This window comes from Ailuropoda melanoleuca, chromosome 4 (assembly GCF_002007445.2).
Source record: "Ailuropoda melanoleuca isolate Jingjing chromosome 4, ASM200744v2, whole genome shotgun sequence".
NCBI classification, from domain to species: domain Eukaryota; kingdom Metazoa; phylum Chordata; class Mammalia; order Carnivora; family Ursidae; genus Ailuropoda; species Ailuropoda melanoleuca.
Window position 1 is genome coordinate 14,027,455 of NC_048221.1, and position 26,300 is coordinate 14,053,754.

At 52.5% G+C, this 26,300-nt stretch overlaps 1 protein-coding gene across 2 annotated transcripts; it reads left to right on the forward strand.

Annotated features, from left to right (window-relative positions):
* Positions 1-26,209, forward strand: NCAN (neurocan). Of its 2 annotated transcripts, none has more exons than XM_019797647.2 (15): positions 1-133; positions 4,981-5,060; positions 5,961-6,374; positions 8,404-8,578; positions 8,689-8,816; positions 9,369-9,662; positions 10,536-11,117; positions 11,315-12,799; positions 16,664-16,780; positions 17,729-17,842; positions 19,185-19,343; positions 20,367-20,449; positions 22,510-22,654; positions 23,399-23,581; positions 23,834-26,209. In XM_019797647.2, exons 2-15 carry the CDS (start codon positions 4,988-4,990, stop codon positions 23,977-23,979), a joined length of 4,098 nt encoding a protein of 1,365 aa, XP_019653206.2. In that variant the 5' UTR covers positions 1-133; positions 4,981-4,987; the 3' UTR covers positions 23,980-26,209. The 2 variants fall into 2 exon arrangements, with proteins under 2 accessions (XP_019653206.2, XP_034514009.1); XM_034658118.1 differs by having other exon boundaries at positions 11,756-12,799.
* The last annotated feature ends 91 nt before the right edge of the window (positions 26,210-26,300 follow it).

The following is a 26,300-nucleotide window of genomic DNA, read 5'->3' on the forward strand; positions in this document are numbered from 1 at the left end:
TTTATAAGCGCTGAAGCGGCTCTGGGGCGAGCGGAGCGCAGGGCGCAGGGGCTGGACCCGGCGCAAGCAAGCCGAGCCGGAGCGTCCTTTGTGCCGCGCGACCGCCCCGGGATGCGTCCGAGCTAGGAGTCAGGTGGGGGGGGTCCGTCGTGGGGAGGGGGCCGCGTTGGGTGAGAGGGCCTCGCGATTAGAGACAGAGCACGAGATTGGGGAGGGGGCCTGGGATCAGAGAGAAGCCCCCAGAACAGGGAGGGGGGCTGAGAGGGGGGAGGGGAGACCCAGGTTGGGGAGAGAACGCAAACTGGGAGGGCGCTTGGAAATGTCAGGGGGACTCGGATTTGGGGGTCAGTCCCCGGGTTGTCCGGCGGAATGCGGAGACAATCCCAAGGTGGGGAGGGGGCCGGGCTGGGGGTGGGTCTCAGAACTGGGGAAGGGGCACTGGGAACCAAGGCTAAGGGAGGGCACCCAGACTTTAGAGAGAAGAAGGGGACACCCAGATGTTATATGGGGGGCTCCAGAACTGGGCATCCCGGTGTCTGAGCTGAGACACCCCAGGATTTTAAGTGGGGATTCCCAATTTGCCAATGAATGGAGGAATCCAGGCTGGACTGCAGCGGGGAGGGGGGCCCTCCAGATTAGCCTGAGTCCGATGGAAGCGGGTCTTCCCTGAGTGTGAACGGCCATGGGAAAGGGGCGCCTTACAGTCTCCCTCTCCTTTTGGCCCAGTTCCTGCCACCACGTCCTGATTCAAGGAGGAGGCTCTGGGGGGCTCCCTCCCAAGGTGGTTCCTGTTGTTCCCTCAGATCTGGAGTTAGGGTGGTGTCCCTTCTCCCAGGGAGCAGACTGGGTCTCCCAGGTGAATGCTGGGTGTGAGTCCCCCAAAGCCCCCAGTTAGGATCCCCAGGACCCCTGAGGGGCACCCAGTCCGAGGAGGGGGGCCACTCCCAGCACCTCCACATCTGACCGTGTCCTCACAGGGAGACACAGACTCTCACCTCACCCCTTCAGTTCATTCTGCCCACATAGATGCTTGTGGAAGTCCTGGCTTGGTTTGGGGGCACAGGCACTAGGAAGTAGGGGGCTGGGACCCCAAGCCCAGCCTAGGCAGGAGCGACCCCCATTTCTGTGCACGGGGCTTTGTTCCTCTCAGCAGCATTAATGGGAGACAGCCAGGATGAAGAGAGGGTTGGCGCTGGGCCCCAGCAGGGGACGTGGGGGAAGGGCAGAGAGGGAGGGGTGGGCAGATCGTGGGACCTCAGAACCCAGCAGCTTCGCTGGCTCATGGACATTCCCAAATGGAAGGTGCCCCCGCCCCAGGAGGTGGGGGCTTTGTGTGTGTGTATGTGTGTCTACCCCATGTTGAGAGAGGTTGTGTGCCCATGGAGGGTCTGGGGTCCCCTTTGAGTCTAATGTGACTGAGGTTGTGTCTTTGTCAGGAAACTTGTGCCGGGGGCCACATCACCAGGTGGCAAAATCATGTGTGCCCACCAGTCACCAAGGCCACATTTATCCAGCCTGGTCTGTGCCAGGGGCTGGCATCACCATGTGTGAGTGTGTGTGAGGAACTGTGTCTGACGGTATGGCCTCATCGAGGGGTTTATGTAGAGAGCCTGAGACTGTGGGTGTGTGTCTTTGTGCAGAAGACGTGCTGCCTGCCTTGTAAGTGCCCATATTGTCTCTCTTTGTTAATGTCACTGTGAATCCGAGTGTGCGCGTGTGTCTCCCAGGCTCTGAGTCTGGGGTGTGTGGCTGCATGTACAGAAAGGGGGTCCTCTCCATGTGATTGGCGGTGTGGACCCTGAGCATAGGGGTGTGAGATATGGTCTGTGTGCAGAGTTAGGGACTACTGGGGGAGACACTGGAGTTCAGGTCCCCAAGGGGCAGCCCAAGATGGTTTACTGAAACTGGCTTCTGTTCTCCCCTGAGGAGTTCCACGATCATGCCCACGCACATAAATATGCCCGGACTCCAAGGCTAGAAACACACACATGTGCTCACGGCCCCTGCGGAGCGGCACTTGGACCCACACATCCAAAGACCACAGTGGGTCTCCTAAGCTCCACGCAGTGCACAGAGCTGCTGCAGACCCGTGCATACATCCACACATCACAGGGCACAAGTTCACATCCTTGCCTGGACACAGCATCCCAACGTGCACCTAGGCACACACAAAAACGCCCGCTGGCAAACTCACCCACATTCAGTCCCCGCTAAGGCAGGAGGTGGGTATGAGGGAGGGATGTACACACACACACACACACACACACACACACACACACATCCTCCTTCTGGGCCGCCCCTCCTCCAAGGCCTCACAGGCCCCTGTTTGCATATGCATGAGACTCGTGAATTATTCATGAGGGGACGAGCCCCAGACAGCTGTGTAAATGCTCACCTCTGGCTGCTCTGGGGAGGAGGTATTTTAAGAGAAGGGGTGTGGGTGTGTGAGGGTGCAAGTGGAGGGAACAGAGTGCATCTGGGAGGGCATGTGTGCACGTGGGAGGGTGCACCCGAAACTGTCACGGTGTGGGATCACCGTTGTACATTTGCTTGTATACATGAGGCTTTGTATACAAAAAGCTGATTTTTAATTTGACATTTCTAGCACTTCACAAGTCTTAGCTTGTTCCATCCTCACCATTACCCTATGAGGTGCATGCTGGGCAATCCCCATTTTACAGGTGGGGAAACTGAGGCATAGAGGATGAAGCAGCATGTCTAGGGTCATAGAATGTATGGAAAGTAGAGGCAGAACTTTTTCTTTTTTCACATAATCTCTATGCCCAACGTGGGGCTTGAACTCATGACCCCAAGATTAAGAGTTACATGCTCCTCCAACTGAGCCAGCCAGGCTGTAGACTGTGCTTTTAAGCGTGTGTGTGTATGTGTGTGTGTGTGTGTGTGTGTGTGTGTGTGTGTATTCTCTGAAATCTCCCCCTCCTAAGGCCCTCTTGGGGCAAGTGCAGCCCAGAATCCTGCCCCACCCTCTAATACCTTGCCAGGCCTTGAACAGCCATCAGGGGACCCCACACTTATTCAAGGTTCCAAGGTGGAGAAATGAGGACAGCCTGGAATGGAGACAGAAATTGCTGAGGGTTACGGGTTGGTAGTTGGAGGCACCATCGCAGGGTCTGGACTCTGTCCTGCTGTGCAGCCCAAGGGAAACGACTAGCCGACTAGCCGTCTCTGGGCCGGAGGTGTTGCCAGAGGAAGGCAAGGAGACCAAGTGGGCAGTGTCCCCGCATTGCCTCCCCAGCATTCAGCACCACGGATAGGTCCCTGGCTGGCCTCCCAGTAGGGCCTCTGGGAGCTGGGAAAGGGCGCTGGGAATGGGACCAGCTGTCCTCCACAGCTCCTGTTCTGGCTCTATCTACACTCCCCTTCTCAGGGCTATTCTTTTATTGGGGTAACGGTGCAAGACTTGGGTTTATAGAGGATGCTCTAACTTGCCATCTGTCCCCACTTCCTGAGCCCCAATGAGGGGAGTGGTATAGAGGGCTGGGAGACATTGGGGAGGGACTACCTCCCCAGGGTTTCTGGTCTCCAGAAGAATGTGAATCCTGGGAGTGTCCCGGTGCCGGGATTGGGTCTTACTTATTGTTGGCACTCAATAACTGTCCATTTTATGCCTGAGTGCCACAACCCCTAGAGAAGGCTGGACCCAAACTGGAGTTTCTCTGTGGACAGAGAAGGCAGCTTCGCTAGGCAGTATAAAGTTGGGAAGAGGGTGGGGTGGGCAGGGGTGAGGCCCCTTCTTCTAGCTGGGACTTGGCAGCTTCTCAAAAATCCCAGAAACCAAGAATAGAATCTTGGCGACAACCAAATCCTGGAATTGAAGCTGAGAATCGTGTCAGTCAGCAAACCCAGATTAAAGGCTGGCTTGGAGGCCAGCCTACCGCCAGGACTGGGGACCCCAGGCAGACTGGGGCTGCCTGCTGCCCTCTAGGAGACCCCAGTCTTATGGGTGAGGCCAACCTGAAAAATGGGATTTTGATCTTGGCTGTGTAAAGGTCAATAATAATAATAACAACAGCTCAGGGGAGCCTGGCTGGCTCAATGGGAAGAGCATGTGGCTCTTGATCTCACGGTCATGAGTTCGAGTCCCACATTGGGTGTAGAGATCATTTAAATAAATAAATTTTTTTAAAGAGGGAACACAAGCAGGGAGATTGGGAGAGGAAGAAGCAGGCTCATAGCGGAGGAGCCTGATGTGGGGCTCGATCCCATAACACCGGGATCACGCCCTGAGCCGAAGGCAGACGCTTAACCGCTGTGCCACCCAGGCGCTCCTAAATAAATAATTTTTTAAATAATAATAACAAAAGCTCAGATTTACTCCTTCATGCCAAGCAGTTCTAGGCATTTTATTTGTTTATTTATTTTAAAAGATCTTATTTATTTATTTGACAGAGAAAGATAGAGAGCACACAAGCAGGGGGAGTGGCAGGGAGAGGGAAAAGCAGGCTCCCCGTGGAGCAGGGAACCTGATTCAGGGCTTCATGCCAGGACCCTGGGATCATGACCTGAGCCGAAGGCAGATGCTTCACTGACTGAGCCACCCAGACGCCCCAGTTCTAGGCATTTTATATGTATTGACTGTATTTACATATCTATTCTTTCCAACTACTTGATGTTATCCCTTATCTAACCTACAAAGAAACCAAGGCACAGAGAAGCTAATCTACTTTCTCCAGGTCACACAGTGAGGAACAGGCAGAGAGACAACCTCAGGTCTGATTCACTCCAGCACCCATGCTTCCAACTGTGAGACTTGACTGTTGGGATTCTGAAGTCAGCTTGTCCTGGGTTTAGATCCTGGATCAGACCTTTCTTGCTGACTGTGTGACCTTGAGTGACACAATAGCCTCTCTGAGCCCCGGTTTCCAGATCTGTAGAGTGGGGGGACTTGGTCCGTCCACACTGACTCTCTGGGAAGGTTATACTCACTCCTATTCTCCCTCTCTCTCCATCTTGTTCCAGGTCCAGGATGGGGGCCATGTCTGTCTGGGCCTCAGGCCTCCTGATGTTCCAGATGCTGCTGTTTGTGGCTGGGAAACAGAGTGAGTTGGCTAATGGGGTGGGAGAGGTTGGGTTCTGGGATGCTGACAAGATAGGGAAGCTTTTTAACTCTAGAGCCTTCTCCTGCTGGCTCTCTGGCTTGGTCTGGAGAACAAAATGAGAATAGATGAAAAAGGTCTTTGAATAGTCAAAAGCGAACAAGACACCTGAGAGGTTATTTTTAGTCATTGCCAGCGGAGGCTGGAGGTTCCTGCCTCTCACTGTTTTGCTGAGATGAGCTAAAGGGGGGGGGGGATGAGAATAGTGCAGAGATTGATTAGTGATGTCTGCCATGGGTGGGGCAATGGAAATAAGGTATGTGTAACCCTCCTTGGCATCTCCCCAGTGGTGGTTAAAAGCCCAGGTATTAGAAATGCCTCCTGATTTGCTCTGTGGTCTTAGGAAAATACAATGATGTGTCTGAGATTGAGTTTCCTCAACTCCCCCAAAACATGATGAGATATGGCTACCTCGGCCTATGGTTAGGAAAATCAAAAGAGCTGATTGCTATGTATAAAGTGTCCATTATATAGAAGGTACTCCACAAACACAAACATTTCCTTTCTAATGGCTGCCTCTTACTTAACTTTTGGGGAAACTGTGACTCAGAGAAGAGCGGTGACTTTCCCATGGCCACACAGTGAGTCAGTGACAGAGTCAAACCCTTGGCCGTCAAGATCTGGATTTTGAGTGGAGGCGGAACTCTGAAGGGATCTGACGCTATTACTCGTCTTTTGCTCACAGATTGGGGTGCACGTCACAGATCCATTGACTGCGTTATGATGTTGTAGGCAACCTACCCTCTCTGGCTGCAGTCTCCCTACCTGTAAAGGGAGGGAAATAGCAGTCTCTACTGGTCCTTGTCTTTGAGTCAGGTCCTCTTTCCACATTCTCCACTCCAGGCACACAGGACGCCACTGCTGCTGCCTCCGCCACCATCGACAAGGGGCTCCACATGCAGAAGGTGGGGTCCGGGTTGGTTCGGGCTGCGCTGGCAGAGCTGGTAGCCCTGCCCTGTCTCTTCACCCTGCGGCCATGGCCAGGTGCAGCCCGAGAAGCCCCTCGGATCAAGTGGACCAAGGTGCGGACTGCATCGGGCCAGCGGCAGGACTTGCCCATCCTGGTGGCCAAGGACAATGTGGTTCGAGTGGCCAAGGGCTGGCAGGGACGCGTGTCACTGCCCGCCTACCCCCAGCACCGGGCCAACGCGACACTGCTACTGGGACCACTGAGGGCCAGCGACTCTGGGCTCTACCGCTGCCAGGTGGTGAGGGGCATCGAGGATGAGCAAGACCTGGTGCCCCTGGAGGTGACAGGTCAGTTGAGGCCAGGGGAGAGAACAAGGCTGGGAGGGGGTGGGACTGAGCCTGCAGCTCACCCACAGAAGGTCACCTTAGAGATCACTCCCAGAACAATGATTCTTTTCGATTTTTCTGATAAAGTCCCAAAGAAAGTCTCCTCCAGCTCTACCCTTTCTATAACACTTCTCTCTTAGCTAAGAGAGAGCAGCTTCTGGCTCGGTCTCTTGTGGACCATGGTATTTTATAGGCTTTTATAACTTTAAGTCCCTTTCATGGTTACCTACTTTCACCTAAGACAGAGGATATTGACTTTCTATTTAAAAGAGGAATACAAATTTCCTTTTACAATAAATTTATATTTTAATACAATAAAATAAATTTCTGTTTTAAAGAGTGAGGTTTTCTCTTTAAAGTCAATTGAAAAAATATATTAATAAAATATATTAAGTAAATATAATGGTCCTCAAATACCGGTTTAACCAACTCCTGTATTAAATTCCTTCTGTTGAAATATCCAGTGTTTCTTTTTTCCTAACTGATCCAGGTGAACAAAACAAAACAAAAATTTTTTTTTGATGATTAAAGCAAAGTCCTAGAACAGGGTGAGGCACGGTAGGTGCGCGAAAGGTAATTGACATAGGACTCAGTGAATGATTGTTGTGTGGAAAAGAGCCTGTGGATTCTTTCTGGGAAGTTGCTTTCCTTTAACCTTTGTTGGCCATGGACAAGTCCCTGCACCCCCAGTCTTCCCCCACCCAAGTGTCTCACTGCATATTTTATGGGGTCAGCCACCTATCCCTTTTCTAAGGCTTTCCTGCTTAAAACTGATAAAGCTTGAATAAGACTGGTAAATGATGAAGGAAGCAAATCCCACCTCTGGGCTTGTTCAATTGATTCATTCAATTAAACATTTATTGAGCACCTACCATATGCTAGTCTGGTGCTGGGAATATAATCATAACTGAGATGCAGCTGTTGCCTTCCAGGAGCTCGGATAAAATAGAATAAAATGTTTCATTCCTTTGTCTTGCTTAGACATTTCTTTCATCCCTAAATCAGAATTGCAGTCACGGGGTGCCTGGGTGGCACAGCGGTTAGCCTTCTGCCTTTGGCTCAGGGCGTGATCCCGGTGTTATGGGATCAAGCCCCACATCAGGCTCCTCCGCTATGAGTCTGCTTCTTCCTCTCCCACTCCCCCTGCTTGTGTTCCCTCTCTTGCTGGCTATCTCTATCTCTGTCGAATAAATAAATAAAATCTTAAAAAAAAAAAGAATTGAAGTCACAGTGAGCCCATTGTTGATGTTTCACATCCTGACTTGCATGTCACCTCCTCTAGGAAGTCTTCCATGACTCCATTTCCAGGCTGGGCAAGAAACACTTGATCTCCCATTGTCACTTGTGCTTCCCCGATCAATGCATGTACTTAATCTTTCTCTCTCTCTCTCTCTCTCTTTTTTTAAGGTTTTATTTTTAAGTAATTTCCACACCTAGTGAGGGGCTTGAACTCACAACCTCCAGGTTGAGTTGCATGCTCAACCAACTGAGCCAGCCAAGTGCCCCAGCATGCACTTATTTCTTAAAAGGGAGAATCTCTCTCACTCTCCATGCCTCCTGTCACCTCCAGGATCTAAACCTGGGCATGGAGAATGCTATATTTGGAGTTAGATCATCCCGGATATGAATTTTGGCTGTGCCTCATACTGGCTGTGTGGAACTGGACATGTCCCTCAACCTCTCCATATGCAGCCTTAGTTTTCTCCTCTGGAAATGGGGATAATCATAGTGTTGTTATAAGATTTCAATGAGATCATGTTTATAAATGCTTTTTACATGGTAAACATTTGACAAATTGGAGCCCTTTATGGTCATTGTTATCAGTTCCCTTATCTAAAAATGGAGGCATATCAGTCTGGCATGGTACAGGGCAACATAGGGGAGCAGGTCTATTGTTTTCAAACCGGGGGAAGGGGCATTCTGCAAGAGGGAGGTCTGTTCTTGAAGATCCTGGCCTAAATCAGCCCCTATCCTGGATGTTCCCCCACAGGTGTTGTGTTCCACTACCGGGCAGCTCAGGATCGCTATGCACTGACGTTCGCAGAGGCCCAGGAGGCCTGCCGTCTCAGCTCCGCCACCATCGCAGCCCCACGGCACCTGCAGGCTGCCTTTGAAGATGGCTTTGACAACTGTGATGCTGGGTGGCTCTCTGACCGCACTGTTCGGTGAGGGGGTACACAGGGTGCAGACATGGAGACCTAGTGCCTGGGGAAAGATGGTCATCAGGGGCCCCAGGTGCACACATTTGAGAGGGACCCCCTCCTTGTCTTGTCAGGTATCCTATCACCCAGTCCCGTCCTGGTTGTTATGGCGACCGTAGCAGCCTTCCAGGGGTGAGGAGCTATGGGAGGCGCGACCCACGGGAACTCTACGATGTGTATTGCTTTGCCCGTGAGCTGGGGGGTAAGTCTGGGGCTGGCAGGACACTCCCACCCCACTTCCCTGAGCCCCGGTTACCTCCCCAATCCCCATGCCTCCCTAAGTCCTTGCCTAGCTCTCCTAAGTCCCATCCCTCTCTAAACCTGCAGCCAGTATCTGGGCTCACCCTTCTCTGGGCTTTCCTTCCCTCCCAGAGCCCCTCTCCTTCCCTGTGCCCCTTCCCTCTAAGACCCAGTCCCTTCTCTGAGCCTCTCCCCTTCCCTGGCCCCTTTCCCTCTTCCTACCCTCCTCTTCCTCTCTGAGCCCCTCTCGCCAAGCCCCTCCGTTTCTCTGAAGCCCAACACACTGAAGGGCCTGAGTTACCTCATTTGTAAAAAGAAGCTGAGGCCCTCCTCTTAGCACTGCGTGAGAGGTAAAGACTTCGACGGCACCGGATGAGCACAGCTGTGGCTGTCGCCGCCTGGTTTAGCCACCACCCAAACCCGGCCAGGCTGGGGTTTCGAGGGGGTCCCCTTTCTCGGGCTCCGGGGGAGGATCCCCCAGGCCCGCATGACGGTCGCCCGCGCCTTCCCGCAGGCGAGGTCTTCTATGTGGGCCCGGCCCGCCGCCTGACACTGGCCGGCGCGCGCGCCCAGTGCCGCCGTCAGGGCGCCGCGCTAGCCTCGGTGGGACAGCTGCACTTGGCCTGGCACGAGGGCCTGGACCAGTGCGACCCGGGCTGGCTGGCTGACGGCAGCGTGCGCTACCCGATTCAGACGCCGCGCGGGCGCTGCGGGGGCCCAGCCCCGGGCGTGCGCACAGTCTACCGTTTCGCCAACCGCACCGGCTTCCCGGCGCCCGGAGAGCGTTTCGACGCCTACTGCTTCCGAGGTGCGTGCAAGGGCTAGCCCCGAGGTTACACACCCTGGTCAAGGCCACGCCCCTGGGAATTTTGGTTTCTAGTGGAGGCGGAGCCCAGAGGGAGGAGAGACCCTTGGAAAAAAGCTCTGCGATAAGCCACGCCCTCGGGTGAAGGCCACGCCCCTGATGCTGGCCTTTCCCTAGGAGCCCCGCCCTGGGGGTAGGATCGCGGCTGGAGAAGCCAAGCTCTGGCGGGGGAGTTCTGTTTAGGGGGTGGGCTATATCTCTTGAGGTCTCTGAATGATACGCTCCTGGGTGGAGCATATTTTAGCCGGAGGCTTGTGTACAAGTATCCCCTGGGAAGGAAGTGCTACCTTGATTTGCCATGGCCGCTGGGCAAGGCCACACCTCCAGGGACTAACATGACCCTGGTCCTTGGAGTGGGACCAAAGCTTCAGAAGCTGCAAACCTGACTCCAAGGACGTAAGTCTAATGTGCAAGGGGGAAAAATATCCCTTTGTAGGAAGGCGACGCTCATTGGGAGCTTCCTCTCCCTAGGGGACAAGCCCCGCCCCCCGGGTTTGATATGCTCCCATAACTGGCCACTGCCTGAGCTTTACCCAGGAGCCAAGTTGTCTCTTGACCCCTTACTATGACAGTTGACTGACCTTGACAGTGGGCCCTAGCCTGAACAGTGGGAGTGATAACTTCGCATCTCCCTCTCTCAGTCTGGGGGAATCCCAGAAACCATCCAGAAGTTTCAGACAGAGGGGCACAGAGAGACAGAGATATACAGAAGGTGTATATCTTGTGCCGCAGCATGCTGGAGTGGGGGTAGACTTCAGGTAGAACTTCCCAGCTAGCCCCTGGACCTGACACAACCTTTTCGGCTTTCTCCCACAGCTCATCACCCTACACCACATCACCACGGAGACCCAGAGACCCCCTCATCTGGGGACGAGGGGGAGATTCTGTCAGCAGAAGGGCCCCCAGCCCAAGAACTGGAGCCCAGCACTGGGGAGGAGATGGTCACCCCCGACTTCCAGGAGCCTCTAGTGTCCAGTGGGGAGGAAGAGCCTCTGATCTTGGCAGAGAAGCAGGAGTCTCAGGAGACCCCCAGCCCTTCCCCTGGAGGCTTCACACTAGCCTCAAGGCCCTCCCCGAGGGCTGAAGAGGTGTGGCTGAACACAGCGGCCCCCAGCCCTAGCACTGCAGCGGGCACCCACACGGAGGCGACTCCAACTGGCCCCATACCCAGGAGGAGGGGACGCTTTAAAGGGTTGAACGGGCGCCACTTCCAGCAGCAGGAACCCCAGCAAGGCCTGGAGATGGGGCTTGAGGCTGGCACCCAGCCCCCGACCCCAGAGGCTGCTGGGAATCACGTGGAGCCTCCACTGGCCACCGGAGCCATAGATGCCTCAGGGAATAGCCGGAGCCAAAGCCCCTGGCCTGTGCTGACCAATGAGGTGGATGTGCCTGAAGCTGGTGAGTGGGGTCTGGGGGGAGGTGGGACCTGCCTGGGGGTCTGAGGGGGATGCGGGAAGAGGCTGCAAATCCCAGCTGGGTCCCCAGGCCTCACCAAGCCTCAGAAGCCCCCTCTTCTTTGGGCCTGGAGCCCAGGGGACTGAACAGAAGGAACTGCTGAGAGATAACTCGAATTACCCTTGTTGATACTGTTACAGGTTCCCCTGGTGGCAGGAGCCCCCCAGAGCCCTGGCTGTGGCCCCCAACCGCGGTCTCACCTAGCATCCCAGGCCCCAGCAGGGTCCTTGGCCTGAAACTAGAGGAAGCCAAGGGCCCCAGTGTGAGGCCAGCCACTCCTGACCTGCCCGGGTCCCCCTCAGAGGCCACTGTCCTGGCACCCAGCCCCTCAGAGGGCCCCAGCCCTGCCTCCGGGGAGGGATCCCCCATGGTTTCTTCCCCAGACCTCCCTGTTGTGGCTATGCTTCGTGCCCCAAAACTGTGGCTACATCCACACCCTTCACCCCTCCCTACGCAGGCCGAGAGGGTCAAGGGGGATAGTGAGGCCATGGCCGCTGGCCTACCCTCTCCTGCCTCAGAGACTGAGACTGTCCCCCAGGACCCCGTCCATCCAGAGGTGCATTCCCTGTCCTTCTCCTCAGTCCCAACAGGACAGGGTAGAGAGGCCACATCCCCAACAGTCAGCAGCCACAGAGCAGGAGGTCCAGTAGCTTCTTCGCAGACAGCCACAGACACGCAAGCTGGAGCCAGTCCTAACTCTCCCAGGGCAGACTTTGGAGAAATTGGGGGCACCAGCTCTACGGGGCTCAGCAAAGCTGAGCTCCCCGGATCCAGCCCACAAGCTTCTGTGGACAGGAATGTGGCGGAAGATTTCACCCCCACTAAGACAGCTACTGAGCCCACAGGAGTGAGAGACATCTCGGGGTCTGAGTCTGGGGTCTTCAGCACAGCGGAAAGCCCCGGTTCCAGCTCTCAGGCCACCATGGATGAGGGACAGGGCACGTGGCCCTCACTGCACAGTGAGGGGCTGGACTCCCGCCCCTCATCTGCACCCTCGGGGGGCCCCAGAGTCTTCTTGATTTCTGGGGTCACCCTGAGTTTGGAGCCTTGGGCTGCTCTAGATGGAGAAGCTATGTTGGGGCCGACAGATTCCACAGCCACACTGGACCCCAGTGATGCTGGTGGGGTCTGGAAACCTGGATCCCACGTGGTTGAGGGAGCCAAAAGCCCCACCTCGAGCCCTCAAGTGGCTGTGGATTCAAGCATGGAGATGTCCCTCTTGCCCCTGGACCACGGGGACAAGGTTGGGGTCCTGGCCATGTCCACAATGACCTCCTCAAGCTCCCAACCCCATCCAGAGCCGGAGGGCCAGACTGTGACCCCAGGAACACTGGGAGCCTTGGCCCCAACACATGACAGCAGCGCCCCGGGGGAGCCTCTTTTTCCTTCTTGGACACCGACGGCAGCCAGCGTGGACAGCGTGGACAAGCCTGCTTCAGTTTCCTCAGGAGAGCCTACAGTGTCGGGGGACTCCCCCGGCACCCCTCCTGCCTCTCTGGGCCCAGAGGAGTTTGAGCTGGAGGTCCTGGCAGGGAGCCCAGGTGTGGAGGGCTTCTGGGAGGAGGCAGCAAGTGGAGAAGAGCCGACCCTGCCAGGGACCCCTGCAAATGGGAGCGCAGAAGACGGTGAGTTCAAAGCTTGTGACCTCATCCAGCCCACTGTGGTCAGGGCTTGGGGACAAAGGGCTGGGGAGCCCAGAGCTGGGAGGAAGGGTTATTCACGGGGGCCTGGGAAGGTTTCTAACAGGGGATGATGTTGGAGGTAGGAGCTCCTTAGGCAGAGGTGAATTGCAGAAAGGGTGTTCCTGGAAGAGGCACCAGCTGGGCAAAGGCCGGGAGGTGAAGTTGCAGTTCTGTTTTGATGCACAGGGAATAATGGGGGAATCATGAGGCTTGGATGGAGTTTGAGCTGGGGAATGAGGCCAGTCAACAAATCATGCTTACATTCTCGCTGAGCCAGACGGTGCTGTGAGATACTGGGGTCTGGCCTTCCCTGACGCCTCGGTCTGGGAAGACAGAGCTGGACACAGACACCCCCAGGTGGGGCTGGAGGGAGGAGGTGTGGCAGGAAGGGCTTTTTGTTCAAGTGGAAATTGCCAATTGGAATTCAGTGGTGCGGATCGTGGGGGGCCCTGAGCCACAGGGAAAGTGGGCAGGAGGGGTGGGCTTCACTCCCATCTTATAGAGAGCAAAATAAGGCTTAGGGAAGTATGACTGCCTCCTAGTCAGCGGCCAGACTGCAGAGCCCCAGTCTGTGGAAGCCTTAACGGCTCTGTGTCCAGTGAAGTCCAGAGAAAGCCGAGTGCCTGGCTCTCCTGGGGCCAGGTCTGCCCGCCAGCTCAGCCTGCAAATGCTGGCTCTTTTTTTTTTTTTTTTTTTTTTGGTCAATTGAACTTTTAAAAAAAAGAAGCAGCAGCTAATTAAAAGACACTTTTTCTGAGTTGCAAAACACTCTCATTAACACAATTGGTTTTACACTTGCTCCTTTTTTTGAAGGCAAAGTGTGGCGGTGCTGCAAATAGCCAGTGCAGGGTTTCATCTCCCACCCTCTGTCACCTCTGGGCTGTGTCCAGGACTCATCCTCTTTTCCCAGATGCCCAGGAGGCAAGCGGACTTTGGGCAGGGGCACAAGCATCAATAAAGCCTGATGCCTACTGGTGCCTGCTGCGTGCCTGGTTTGCTCTGAGCTCTTTACTGGATTCAACTTGGTTAATCCTTATAATGTCCACGTGGAACAAATTCTAGCAAGATCCTCACTTTACAGATGGAGAAACTGAGGCACAGGGAAGTCAGGTGACTTGAGCAGCATCATGCAGCCGAGAAGAGTAAATGATAAGATTTGAATCCAGGCCATCTGACAACAGTGTGTCTCGAACACTAGGTCGTACAGTGCTTATTTCATTGGTATCAGAAACAAACACCCGAGGTCTTGGGGAAGGGGTGAGCTCACCCAGAGAAGGAGCGGAGAAGAGACTGGTGGTGGGGCGTGAGCGGGGGGAAGGATGCTCAGAGCCAAAGGAGCTAGAGAAGGGGGTGGTCAGAGAGGCAGGAGGGAAAACCATGGATAGGGGTGCTAAGGAAAGTGCTTTGGGTGGAGCCCCCAAGACCACAGCTGCGTCTGTCTTGGACTCCGCTGGGTTCTTGGCTCCAGACTGAAGCCAGCAGCAGCCTGGGTGGAGGGAGGCAGTCAGCGCTGGGGGAGACCCAAGTGCCTACCCACCCGCCCGCTTGTAGCAGAAATGCTAATGAAGCCAAAAATAAACGCAGCGCCAGTGAGCGACTGAGTCACCGCCAGCCCGTGGGTAGGTGTCGGCAGCTCAGGGCACCTGGTGGGGCTCACGCGTCCCAGAGCCCGGCAGCCCCATGCGTGTGCGCACACGTGTTGGGGTGGTACCAGGGACGGATACGGCCAGCCACGGGCCCCTCTGGCCATCCACGGGCCCCTCTGGCCATCCACGGGGGCGCATGACATCACCCCGCGGACAGGCGCCAGCCACTATAGAAGAGCCAGCAGCTACCTCCATTCAATTAACAAGCAATTATTGAGTGCCTGCTGTGTTTCAGTCCCCATCTGGACACCAAGTCCCTTGTCCCCTGGAAGCTGACATTTTAGGGTGACATTCTAGAACTTTCCCAATGATGGAAATGTTCCGGAGTTATGCTGTCTCATATGGGAACAACCAGCCACGTGTGGTGACTGAGTCCTTGAAATGTGTTTCGTGTGACTGAGAAACTGTGTTTTTACTTTTATTCCATTTTAAATTAAACTTAAATAACTATATGTGGCTGCCATGTGGAACATCACTGCTCTGGGGGAAGGCACAGACAAGTAACGATGATCCTAGTAAACAAGCAAATTATATTGGAGGTGAGAAAGTGATATGGGCAAAAAAGAAAAGTAAAGCAAAGGGTGGGGGATGCCAGGGGGAGTTTTCTAGTTGTAGAAGGGGGCAGGGTCAGAAAGGCCTCTCTAAACAGATGAAATTTGAGCAAGCCGGAAGGATTTGAGGGAAGAGCCACGCAGAGATCTAGGGGAAGAGCATTCCAGGCCCAGAGGCAGAGCCCTGCCTCGCATGTAGTAGGAACGGCAAGGCCAGTGTGGCTGGAGCAGAAGGAGCCAGAGGAAGAGAAAAGGAGGTAAGGCAGGGAGATGTTGGGAAAAATCACACAGGGCCCTGTGGGCTGCAGTGAGGACTTTGGCTTTTCCTCTGAGGGTAATGGGGAGCCATGGAGGGATCTAGGCAGAGGAGGCATGTGACCTGACTCCGGTTAACATAGGCTATCTCTGGCGGCTATGGGGAGAACAGCCCGTGGCAGTGACAGCAGAGATCAGACCAGGGAGGAAGCAACTGCTTATTACCATTTCAGTTTCTTGTGAGGCCCTGCACCAGGCAAAAACAGAAACAAATTCTAGATTATAGGGGCCAGAGAGAGGGCCTTAAACTGGGCTTCCAGAGCCTTGGAGGCCAGTCTTGGTTCTTGTACTGCTCTGCTGTGTGACTTTAAGCCAGGCCCTGGTCTTCTCTGGGTGATGGTTCTAGTGTCTGCAGTGGAAGATGGAATGCTGCCCTGACAAGGGATAGTGGTTGGCCTGGGATGGGATGAGAGTTCTTGCTCTGCCCCTCCCAGGCCACAGGGTGGAGACCACCCACCAAGGCATCTGGGCCTCACAGAGGCAGAGGGAGAATCAGTTGCCTCCAGGGAAACCCAGCTGATGGGGGGGGAATGGTGAGGGAGGGAGACAAAGATTCGTATTCCTCAATGCTCCCTGAGTGTCTAGTCCTTACCGAGCAATGCTGAGACCGCTTAAGATGCCTCAGGTTGATATAGACGTGGCATTGTGGTCGGGACTGGGAGAGGGATGAATTGTTTTTATTTCTATTTTGTAGATGAAGCAACTGAAATTTAGAGAAGTAATTTGTCCAAGGTCCCTGGTGAGTGGCAGAGCCAGGGATTGAACTAACTTCTCTGATTCCAGAGCCCATGGTTATAACTACTATAATCCACCACCTCTCTATACTATAACCACTAAGGTTGCATCAAAAAAGATCGAGCCACCAATATGAGGGAGGTGATGATTCCCACTATTGCTAGTGCAGCTGATACCCCACTTGGGACCTTATGTCCACCTCTGTGCTCCAAACTGCGAGAAGCACAATGCCATCAGGGCATGTCCAGAAGAGAGGGACAAGTCAGGGAGGCACTTACACCCACGTTCCCGGAGACTTCCAAAAAGAAGCTTCAGGAAGCCCATTCCAGTTCAGGCAGTGTGCGTAAGCAGAGTGCTTGTGCAAGAGAGGCTCTGGGCAGTTCCTGGGGGGGAGTAAGCTCTTCATCACAGGAGCGTGAAGGAGGAAATTGGTAGCTGCCTATTGGAAGTTATAGAGGGGCTTCCACGGAGAGGGTTTTTGGGACTCTTAGGTCTGGATTCTGGGAAGGCAGACAACATGGTGGCCTGTCTCCTCTCCACACTGCCTGTCCATTCTGCAGCCCTCTTGGATCCGTGCGAGAACAACCCTTGCCTGCATGGGGGCACCTGTAAAGCCAACGGCACCATGTACGGCTGTAGCTGTGACCAGGGCTTCACCGGGGAGAACTGTGAGATTGGTGAGTGCCCCAGACTCAGGCCCGGAATCTAGACTTGCTTGAATCCGAGCCCTGAGGTCTACCCCAGGGGATATCCCCATGAGGACTCAGGGATGAGTCAAAAGGCTGGATTCAGATGCTCCCTTCTCCTCCCCCTCTCCTTGGGTCCAGCAAATCAGCCCCAGTGAGCTGAACCAGCACCAAACAGCTGAACTCTTGTCCTGGGGACCAACAATCCCAGAGCTCAACACAGGAAATATGACAAATTATGAAATTTTAACAATAAATATAAATGATACCAGTCTCGAGCTCTGCACATTACCTCATTGACTTTACAACCACACTACTAATTATAGAATTATAACAGCAAACATAAGCAATGTAATTTCTTGAGCTCTTCCATTGACCCTCCACTTATAACCACCCTGAAAAGGTGCTATTTTTATCACCACTTTGCCAAGATTAAAATGAGTCCCAGGGAGGGGAAGTGACTTGCCCAAGTCATACAGATCTCAGGCCCTGTCCACACAGGAATTGTTAGGAGAGCTCAAATGATATCTAGCCCCGCCTACAAACAGTGCCCTGCCTCTGCGCATGTCCTTGCAAATGCTCTGGAACTCGGTTTCCCTAAGTTCCACATTCGAAAAGACCCTCCATCTTGGACATTCTGCGAGTCTGTTTGCCAGAGTGTAACCTCCACTGTTCTGAAGTCCAACGGAACATGCCTCGCACTCTGGCTCCCGGCCGGCCGGCCCCGTGGCATCTGCTCTCATTAATGCTAATTCATGTTAATCGTGTGAGGTTCCACCCCCTTGACCTCCAGAGTCATTGGGCCATCTGTGCAGACCACGGTCGCTTCACTCGGGTCCAGGATGGATGGTAGGATCATGACCTCACCCTCTCCCTGGCTCCTTGTGGGGACCGAGAGCCGAGGGGTGGCTGACCTCTGACTCAGTCCCACCCCTCCAGATATCGATGACTGCGTCTCCAGCCCCTGTGAGAACGGAGGCACCTGCATTGATGAGGTCAACGCGTTTGTCTGCCTTTGCCTCCCCAGCTACGGGGGCAGCCTCTGCGAGAAAGGTGAGTCTCCGCCAAGACCCCGGAAATAGCACCAAGAGTGGGGTTGGTTGCTGGGCCGCACATGCCCTTCCCATGCTTCAGGTCTCCGTCTCTGTTTCTATGGCCATGGGTGGAACAGATGACAAATTGTCGTTTTGGGATAAAACTCATATAACATAGAATTAACCTTGGGGTGTACAATTCAGTGATGTTCGGAACATTCATGATGTTGTGCGATCACCACCTCGAGTCATGTCCAAGACATTTTCGTCACCGTGATAGGGAGTCCCGTCTCCATGAGCAGTCACTCCCCATCCTCCTCCTTCAGCCCCTGGCAGCCACTAATCTACTTTCTGTCTCTATGGATTTACCTGTCCTGGACGTTTCATATACATGGGATCCTGCCCCGCGTGTCATTTTGTGTCTGCCTTCTTTCACTCAGTGTGATGTTTTCAAGGTTTATCTACATTGTTGTGTGTATGAATCTGTGCCGCGTTCCTTTTTATGGCTGAGTCATCTTCCACTGTACAGATTGACCACATTCTCTTGATCTGTTCATCACTTGGTGGATATTTGGGACTTTCCCCCTTGTGGTTAATGTGAATAGTGCTGCCGTGAACATTCATGTATAAGCTTTTGTTTGGAAACCAGTTTCTCGCCTGCCCCATTCTTTTTGGTCATACGTGGCTGGAATGGGGTGGGTCACAGGGCAATTCTGTGTTTAACATTTGGAGGAACTGCTAGACTGTTTCCCACAGTGGCTGCAGCATTTTACATTCCCACTGGCAATGTACAAGGGTTTCAATTTCGCCACATCCTTGCCAACACTTGTAAAATTATTTTCCTTTTTAATTTTTTTAAATTTTAGCCATCCTAGTGGGTGTGAGGTGGTGTCCCATGTTGGTTCCGTTTTGTGTTTCTGAATGACTAATGATGTTGAGCCTCTTTTCATGTGTTTATTGGCCATTTGTATGTCTCTTTGGGAGAAATGTCTATCCGAGCCTTTTACCAGGAGAGAAATTTTAGGCCACCCTGAGATGCATTTCCTGAGTTCCCAGGGCCACACGAAGGGTGCGGCCAGATCAGAGAAGGAGACATCAGAGTTGGGACGAGAGGAGTGGGTGTAATGATCTCTAGTTGAATGCCTTCCTGCAACAGAGAAAGAATTGAATATGGGAGGGGAGGGATGACTGGGGTGCAGGGGGGCAGAGCCTCTGGGGGATGGGGACAGAAAGAGGGGTGATCTGTCCCCACAGTGACCTCAGGTTTGGCCCTCTCTCTGGTGCACTGGCTGTGTTCATGGCCAGCAGGGTGGGGCTTGGCCCAACGCCAATCTCCCTCACACTCCCATCTCACCTCCCAGACACGGAGGGCTGTGACCACGGCTGGCACAAGTTCCAAGGCCACTGCTACCGCTACTTCGCCCATCGACGGGCATGGGAGGACGCTGAGAGGGACTGCCGCCGCCGGGCTGGCCACCTGACCAGCATCCACTCACCTGAGGAACACAGCTTCATTAACAGTAGGGACTCTGGGGTGGGCAGGGTGGCCCTTGCAGTCCCTTTGCCAGGGCATCCCCCTAGGGTCCTAAAAACACTACCTTCCTGACCCGTGGTCGTTAATGCAAGCCCTGACCCCTTTAATTCATGTGTCCGTTTATCCACTTGTTATTTCATCTATTCATTTCATTCACTCATTCACCAAATAGTTACTGAGGATGTACCAGGAACCATCCTAGGCGCGGGGACACAGCAGTGAGTGAGACACAGATTGCCCTGTCCTCAGGGACTGACATTCTTGTGGGGGCTATAGGCAAACAAGGAAATATCTAATTAAATAAGTCTATACTATAATTTAGCTGGTCCTAAGTGCACAAACGACAAATAAAACAGAGCCAGGGTAAAGAGGGCAATGAAGAGGCATCTGTGATGTGGGGGATGAAATGAGGATGGAGCTCTGCAGAAATCTAGAAAAAGAGAGTTGCATCAATTAAATCTGGCGTTTATTGATTTATTCATTATCCCCGCGCCATTTGCTCATCCATCCAATTATTCACATTTCCCCCATCCCATCCCTAGTTAATTCCTTCATTTGTTAATTCCCTGGTTCCCTCCTTGTTGTTGTTGTTGTTGTTATTTTCTCCTCAATGTAATCAAACACATGCTTATCCTCGATGATACTCTGTGACTAATGTCCTCATTCGGTCACCTGCCTGTCCTGTCCAGCCCCGCCTGCTGGCTCTCCTATCCCTTACTCTCCTTTTCTGCAAAGATCTGCCGCGTCTCTGTTTATTCCTTCCTCTGGCTGTTTGTTTAAGCCACAAATCGTGGCAAGACTGGACCCTAATTCCAGCCTTTTTCATGCCTCCCCCACCCTCCCACTCTCCTCTGCGTGGGCAGCGAGGGGAGCGAGGGCCTCCAGCCCACACAGAGGCTGGGGGAAGGGCTGGGGTCCTCCCTTCCCACATCTTCCACCACTCCTCCAGCCCACATCCGAGGCTGGGGGAGGGGTGGGCACCCAGCCCTCAGGATGCCCCACCTCGCAGGCTTTGGGCGTGAAAACACGTGGATCGGCCTGAATGACAGGATCGTGGAGAGGGATTTCCAGTGGACGGACAACACAGGGCTGGTGAGTGGCAGGAGCCAGGCTTGCGTCTTCCTAGAACAGTGGGATGGGTATGAGCCACGTGGGCTCTGTGCTCTGGCCTGACTTTATCCTCTTGTGCAAATCCACCATAGGTCCTTGTGGCTCTGAGATTCTGGAGTTGGCAAAGGAGCTTCATTCAGCAAAGCCCCAGATCACCCTTGACTTCCCAGCCCTGTAAACACCTGGTCCACCCAGTGGCTGAAGTTATAAACCTAGGACTAGGGCCTGACGCCTCTTGCTCACGGCCCTGTCCTCCAGCCGTGGACTCTAAGATATTCCCATCGCCCTACAGCCTCCCTCAGCACTCACTGGGACCCCTGCAGCAGCCCCCCAACCACCTCCCCCCCACACACACTTCCTACCTATACTCCTGCCCCTCCACCTGGCAGCCAGGGGAACTTTTTAAAAAATTGTGGTGAAATTCACGTAACGTAAAATGAATCATTTTGAAGTTTTTTTTTTTTAAGTTTTTATTTAAGTCATCTCTACACCCAACGTGGGCTTGAACTCACAACCCCAAGATCAAGAGTCGCAGCTCTACCGACTGAGCCAGCCGGACGCCCCTAAAGTTTTCTTTTTTACATTTTTTATTGAAGTCATCTCCACACCCAACACAGGGCTCAAACTCATGACCCCGAGAGCACCGAGAGCAAGGGTCAAATGCTCTTCTGACTGAACCAGCCAGGCGCCCCCAAAATTAATCATTTCAAAGTGTATAATTCAGTGGCATTTAATACCTCCACAGTGTTGTACAACTGTCACCTTGGTCTAGTTCCAGAATATTTTCATCACCCCAAACGGAAAACCTACATACACACGGACCTTCTAAAAATCACACATCAGATGAGGATTCTCCTTGCTTCAAATCCTCTCAGACTCTCTATTGTTCCCAAGATAAAAGTCCAGCCCTTCCTGCTGTAGAAAACAGTCTGGCGGTCCCTTAAAAAGCTAAAGCCACACAGGATTGCCACATGACCCAGAAACTTCGCTCCTAGGTAGATACCCCAAGGAGGTGAAAGCAGGTACTCAAACAGATGTTTGTACCCTCATGTCCACAGCACTGCTATTCACAACAGCCAAATGGTGGAAGCAACCCAACTGTCCATCAGCGGATGAATGGGTGGACAAAATGTGGTCCATCCGTACAATCAACACTTTCAGATACAAAGCTGATATGTGCTACATTGTGGATGGAACTTGGACACATTGTGCTCAATGAAACAAGCCAGACATAAAAGGCCACATATTGTATGATGTAGGATTCCATTTACATGAAATATCTAAAATAGCCAAATTCGTTGAGACAACATAGATCAGTGGTTGCCTGGGACTTGGGGCAGGGCCGAATGGGGAGTGATTTCCAATAGGGACAGAGTTTCTGTCTGAAGGGATAAGAAAGTACTGGGGATAGACAGTGGTGATAGTTGTACAACGTTGTGAATCGTATTAATGCCAATGAACTGATCACTCAAAAATGGTTAAAATGGTACATTTTATGTTATATGTATTATTCCTCAGTTAAAAAGAATCTATCCCCTCTACTGCAGGAACTGGTCCTTGGCCACCCACTGCCCACACCCCCCAACTCCATCTAGCACCTCTGGCCCCACTGGCCTCCATTCTGTTCTTCAAACAGGATAAGCCCTATCCTGCCTCTGGGCCTTTGCACTAGCTATTCCCTCTGCTTGGAATTCTGTTCCCTGCCTGCATCATTTCTATCCTTGAGTCTTCGGCTATCCCCTTGCCTCCCCAGGGAGTCCCTCCAGGACCTTTGTTCAACTATTTATTTAACAGTGACCCATGTGGAAAACAGACTGTCAGGGAGAAAGGGAGGTGGTTAGAGGGCCAAGGAAGAGGGCATTACCGCCTCGCGGCCAAAGGAAGGGTGGCTCCGAGAGAGTGGGGACCACCGTCAGGCTGAGTGGTGCCCGTTGTGTAGATGGAAACCTTGAGTCCTTAAATGTGAGTGGTTTGGCCAGGGGAGTCCTGCGCTAGGCAGTGACAGAGCCTGAGCCCCCCCGTTCCGCTCCCCATTCCTGCAGCAATATGAGAACTGGCGGGAGAACCAGCCTGACAATTTCTTCGCGGGCGGGGAGGACTGTGTGGTGATGGTTGCACACGAGAGCGGGCGCTGGAACGATGTTCCTTGCAACTACAACCTCCCCTATGTCTGTAAGAAGGGAACAGGTATGTTCTTTCTCTCCCCACCACTTCCCTCCTGCCTCTCATACTCACTGGTTCCTTGTTTTATGTAAGTTTGTAAATGTAAGTCAGCCCTGCCCAGTTTTCACTACAGCACTGGGTGAGAGTGCCTGTTTTTTCCCACTTTTGCCAATTCTGTGTGTTCTCAAACTTTCTGTCTTTGTTCATCTAAGTGGGGAAAAAATAGTATCTACTTGTTATGGTCGTTTGCGTGTCTTTAAGGATGAGAATAACCAACTATTCATATGTCCATAAGCTATTTGTAGCTGTTTATTTTCCCGGGACCTGCTAGTTATTTCCTTTGCATAACTTTCTACAGGCTTGTTGGTCTTATTGATTCGTAAGAGCTCTTTACATATTAAGAGAACACTTATAAGCATTCTCATGTCCACCTTTCTCTGATGCTTTTCTTTATTCTTACTTATGTTTCTTTGCCAGTTTTCACGTCCTGTCTTCTTTTCACTTGCTCGGATTTATTCTTCTGTCCCACCTCCTTCATTGCCATCATGCCTAAGAATTGAGGAGGGTGGGAAGTGTCCAGGAGGTTTCTACCCCTAAGGAGCTCCTGGTTTGGATAGAGGAGATAGACACGGTCACATCTAACCACACAAGGTCACAGCTGGGCAAAAAGCAGGACCTGCTGAGGGGTGTATTATTCCCCAAAAGAGAGGAAACCAGTTCAGCCCCAGATGTGGCCACTTCCCTAACTGGTGGCCCCTCTGTCTCCAGTGCTGTGTGGTCCCCCTCCGGCAGTGCAGAACGCCTCACCCATTGGTGCTCGCAAGGCCAAGTATAATGTCCATGCCACTGTACGGTACCAGTGTGATGAGGGATTTACCCAGCACCATGTGGCCATCATCCGATGTCGGAGCAATGGCAAGTGGGACCAGCCCCAAATCGTCTGCACCAAACGTAAGTGGCTGTCCTCAGACACCCCACCACAGGTTTCCAGCTGTTTGTAGTCTCCGGTTAAAACATCTTATTACTACACATGTTGATCTGGCTAGATGTCTGCCTGATGATACAGCCTTGTAGAGAAGTGAGAACTTACCAGCCTGCCTGGTGTTTCCTTCATTTCTCCTTCCTCCGAAGAAGCCCACTGTATCAGGCCACCCGCCTCTTACCACTTTTGCCACTTCCTTGTCCTCCTTCATCTCCCTGCAGCCAGACGGTCCCATCGGATGCGGCGACACCATCACCACCACCAGCACCATCACCAGCATCACCACCACAAATCGCGCAAGGAGCGCAGAAAACACAAGAAACACCCAGTGGAGGACTGGGAGAAGGACGAAGGGAACTTCTGCTGAAGAACCAGGCAAAAGGAAGCACAACCCCCTTCCCACACCTTCTCTGGAGCCTTCACCTGGGGAGACAGAGCCCAGAGAAAAACAAGAGGGTCTGGAAGCCCCTGAGCCCCAAACTACATCCCCCACCCATAACCCTTTGTAAAAAGCTCCTCTCTCCTCTTTCTTATATACACAAGGTCCTCTTGGCAGGCATAGCCAGGTGTCTGAAAAGTCAGTTCTAGTCAGGCTGAACTTTGGGAGCATCTCCCAGTGAAGGGAAGCACAATAGGCAAAGATCGTTCTTTTGCACTGGTTGAGTCTTTTGTTGGCGAGGTTGACTACCACTTGTTGAAATATGGCTTTGATGAGGGTGCAAGAGTGTATGTTTGCATTCACACTAAGGAATTGCTTATCACACCAGACATGCAGGCTTAGTAAACCGTCAGATGTCCTAAATGCAGGCTGAAGCTTTTTGTTAAGGTTGTTGGCTTTGGGAGTTGAAAGCACACTGCTTGAACTTGACAGCTGCTCTTCCTTCACCCTGGACTTCAGCCCAAGTTCCGTCTTTGGTCTTGGTGGATAAATGGAGTGTGGAACTCCTATGTGCTGAGTTTTAGAAATGTTTTAGAACAGCCTCCTTCTGTGCCCTCAGAGTTAGGGGTCAGAATAGTCAAGAGTAATATATGGGCAATGGAGGGAAGGTGTATTGCTTACCCTCCCAGGTCGAGTCCAGAGCTGAGATTTGGCGGTTCTGTATGTGTGGTGAATCGGTCTCACACACACAGATGAGAGGATGTTTAGGGCTTGATGAGCCCAGATTTCTTCCCCCTCCATCTCTCAGGGAGACAAAGAACCTCCTTCCTGGACCAAGGAGGTGCCAAGTTTTCTAGCTCAGTGCCCAAACCCGTCCCCCAAGAGACATTGGTAGTGCCCCTGCCCTGGGTCCCTCTCTTAATCCTGCTCCATCTGTCTCCATTCGTTGCCCGGCAGACTAGAAACGCTTAAAACTTGAAGTAGTGACATCTACCTGCGATCATGTTGTAGAGAAACGCAGTGTTAAAACCGAAAACACACACACACACACACACACACACACACACACACACATTTTTCTCTCATCATTTAAAAAAAGCATTTAAGTGGGAAATCTGTTCCCCCAGATCTGCAACCTGTAAAAGAACTTTCCAGGCCAAAGACCAGGATTCAGCTCCCTGATCTCTGGCAGGAAACACCCACAGTTTATCCTCCATGCTTTGTCCACTTTCAACTCCTCTACTCTGGGCAAAATCTGTGGATTTGTGTTAAAAACCACAATGGGGAATGGCCCTCTGCAGGAAAGAAAAAGCAAACATATGGTTCAAGGGTTCAGTACAGAAAGAAATGTGTTCTTTGAGCCTATATTCCTCCTGGGAAGTAATAATCATAGTTGAAACTATGCAGTCTATACCGTGCTAAGGATTCACACACTATCTCCTTGAATCTTCTCAACAGCCTGGTGATTTTTGAACCATTGTTTCCCCATTTTACACATGACAAAACTGAGGCTCAGATAAGAGAAAGGCACTGGTTTGAAGTCACAGCCAAGACAGGAGCAAGGATTTGGTCCTTCCTCTCTGACTCCAGATACTGCTCTTTACCTTGGGGGAGGGGGTTGAAACATAATCGCACTCTCTCACATGCACAGGCAGACTTAGGAAAAGATTGAGAAGTGCAGACTAGACCCTTAACCTTAACCATGGATGTCAGTCTTCCCTGCTATAGACATTACCCACTGTTCCACCTTCTAGTTATAGAGAAAGCCCAGGGATGTATATTTGCCTTCTTGCTTTGATAAATTTTTTTGGTTTAAAAAATATAATAACACATCTTCAGTAATTCATACCATAAAATAATTTTCCTTTGGGGGTGGTGCTGGGGATGCAACTTTTTTTTGGGGGGGGTCTTGGTTTATGCTCCCTGCCCTTGGCCCCCTTAGTCCCTTGCTCTGCCTCCACCCCAGCTCCAGGGTGGGAGGGGGCTCTGGTCTTTTCTAAAGTGGGTGGTTTGTCTTTTCGTCTTTCCCTTTGGGATGTGCGTGTGTGTTTGCGTGTGCTGCGTGCGTGGCATGCGTGTGAGTGTGTGTGCGTGTGAACAGCTTCAGGTTCTGCTGGTTTTGCTGTGAGCTGCAGTGTTCTGTGGGTCTGTGGTATCTGACACTGTGGACATTAATGTACTTCTTGGACATTTTAATAAAAGTTTTTTAACAGTTCAACCTGCCTGTTACCTCCTGAGACCTTTCTTCATTTATTCACTCAGTGAGTACTTACTGAGCAACTATTATGAGCCACGTACTGTGCCGGGTA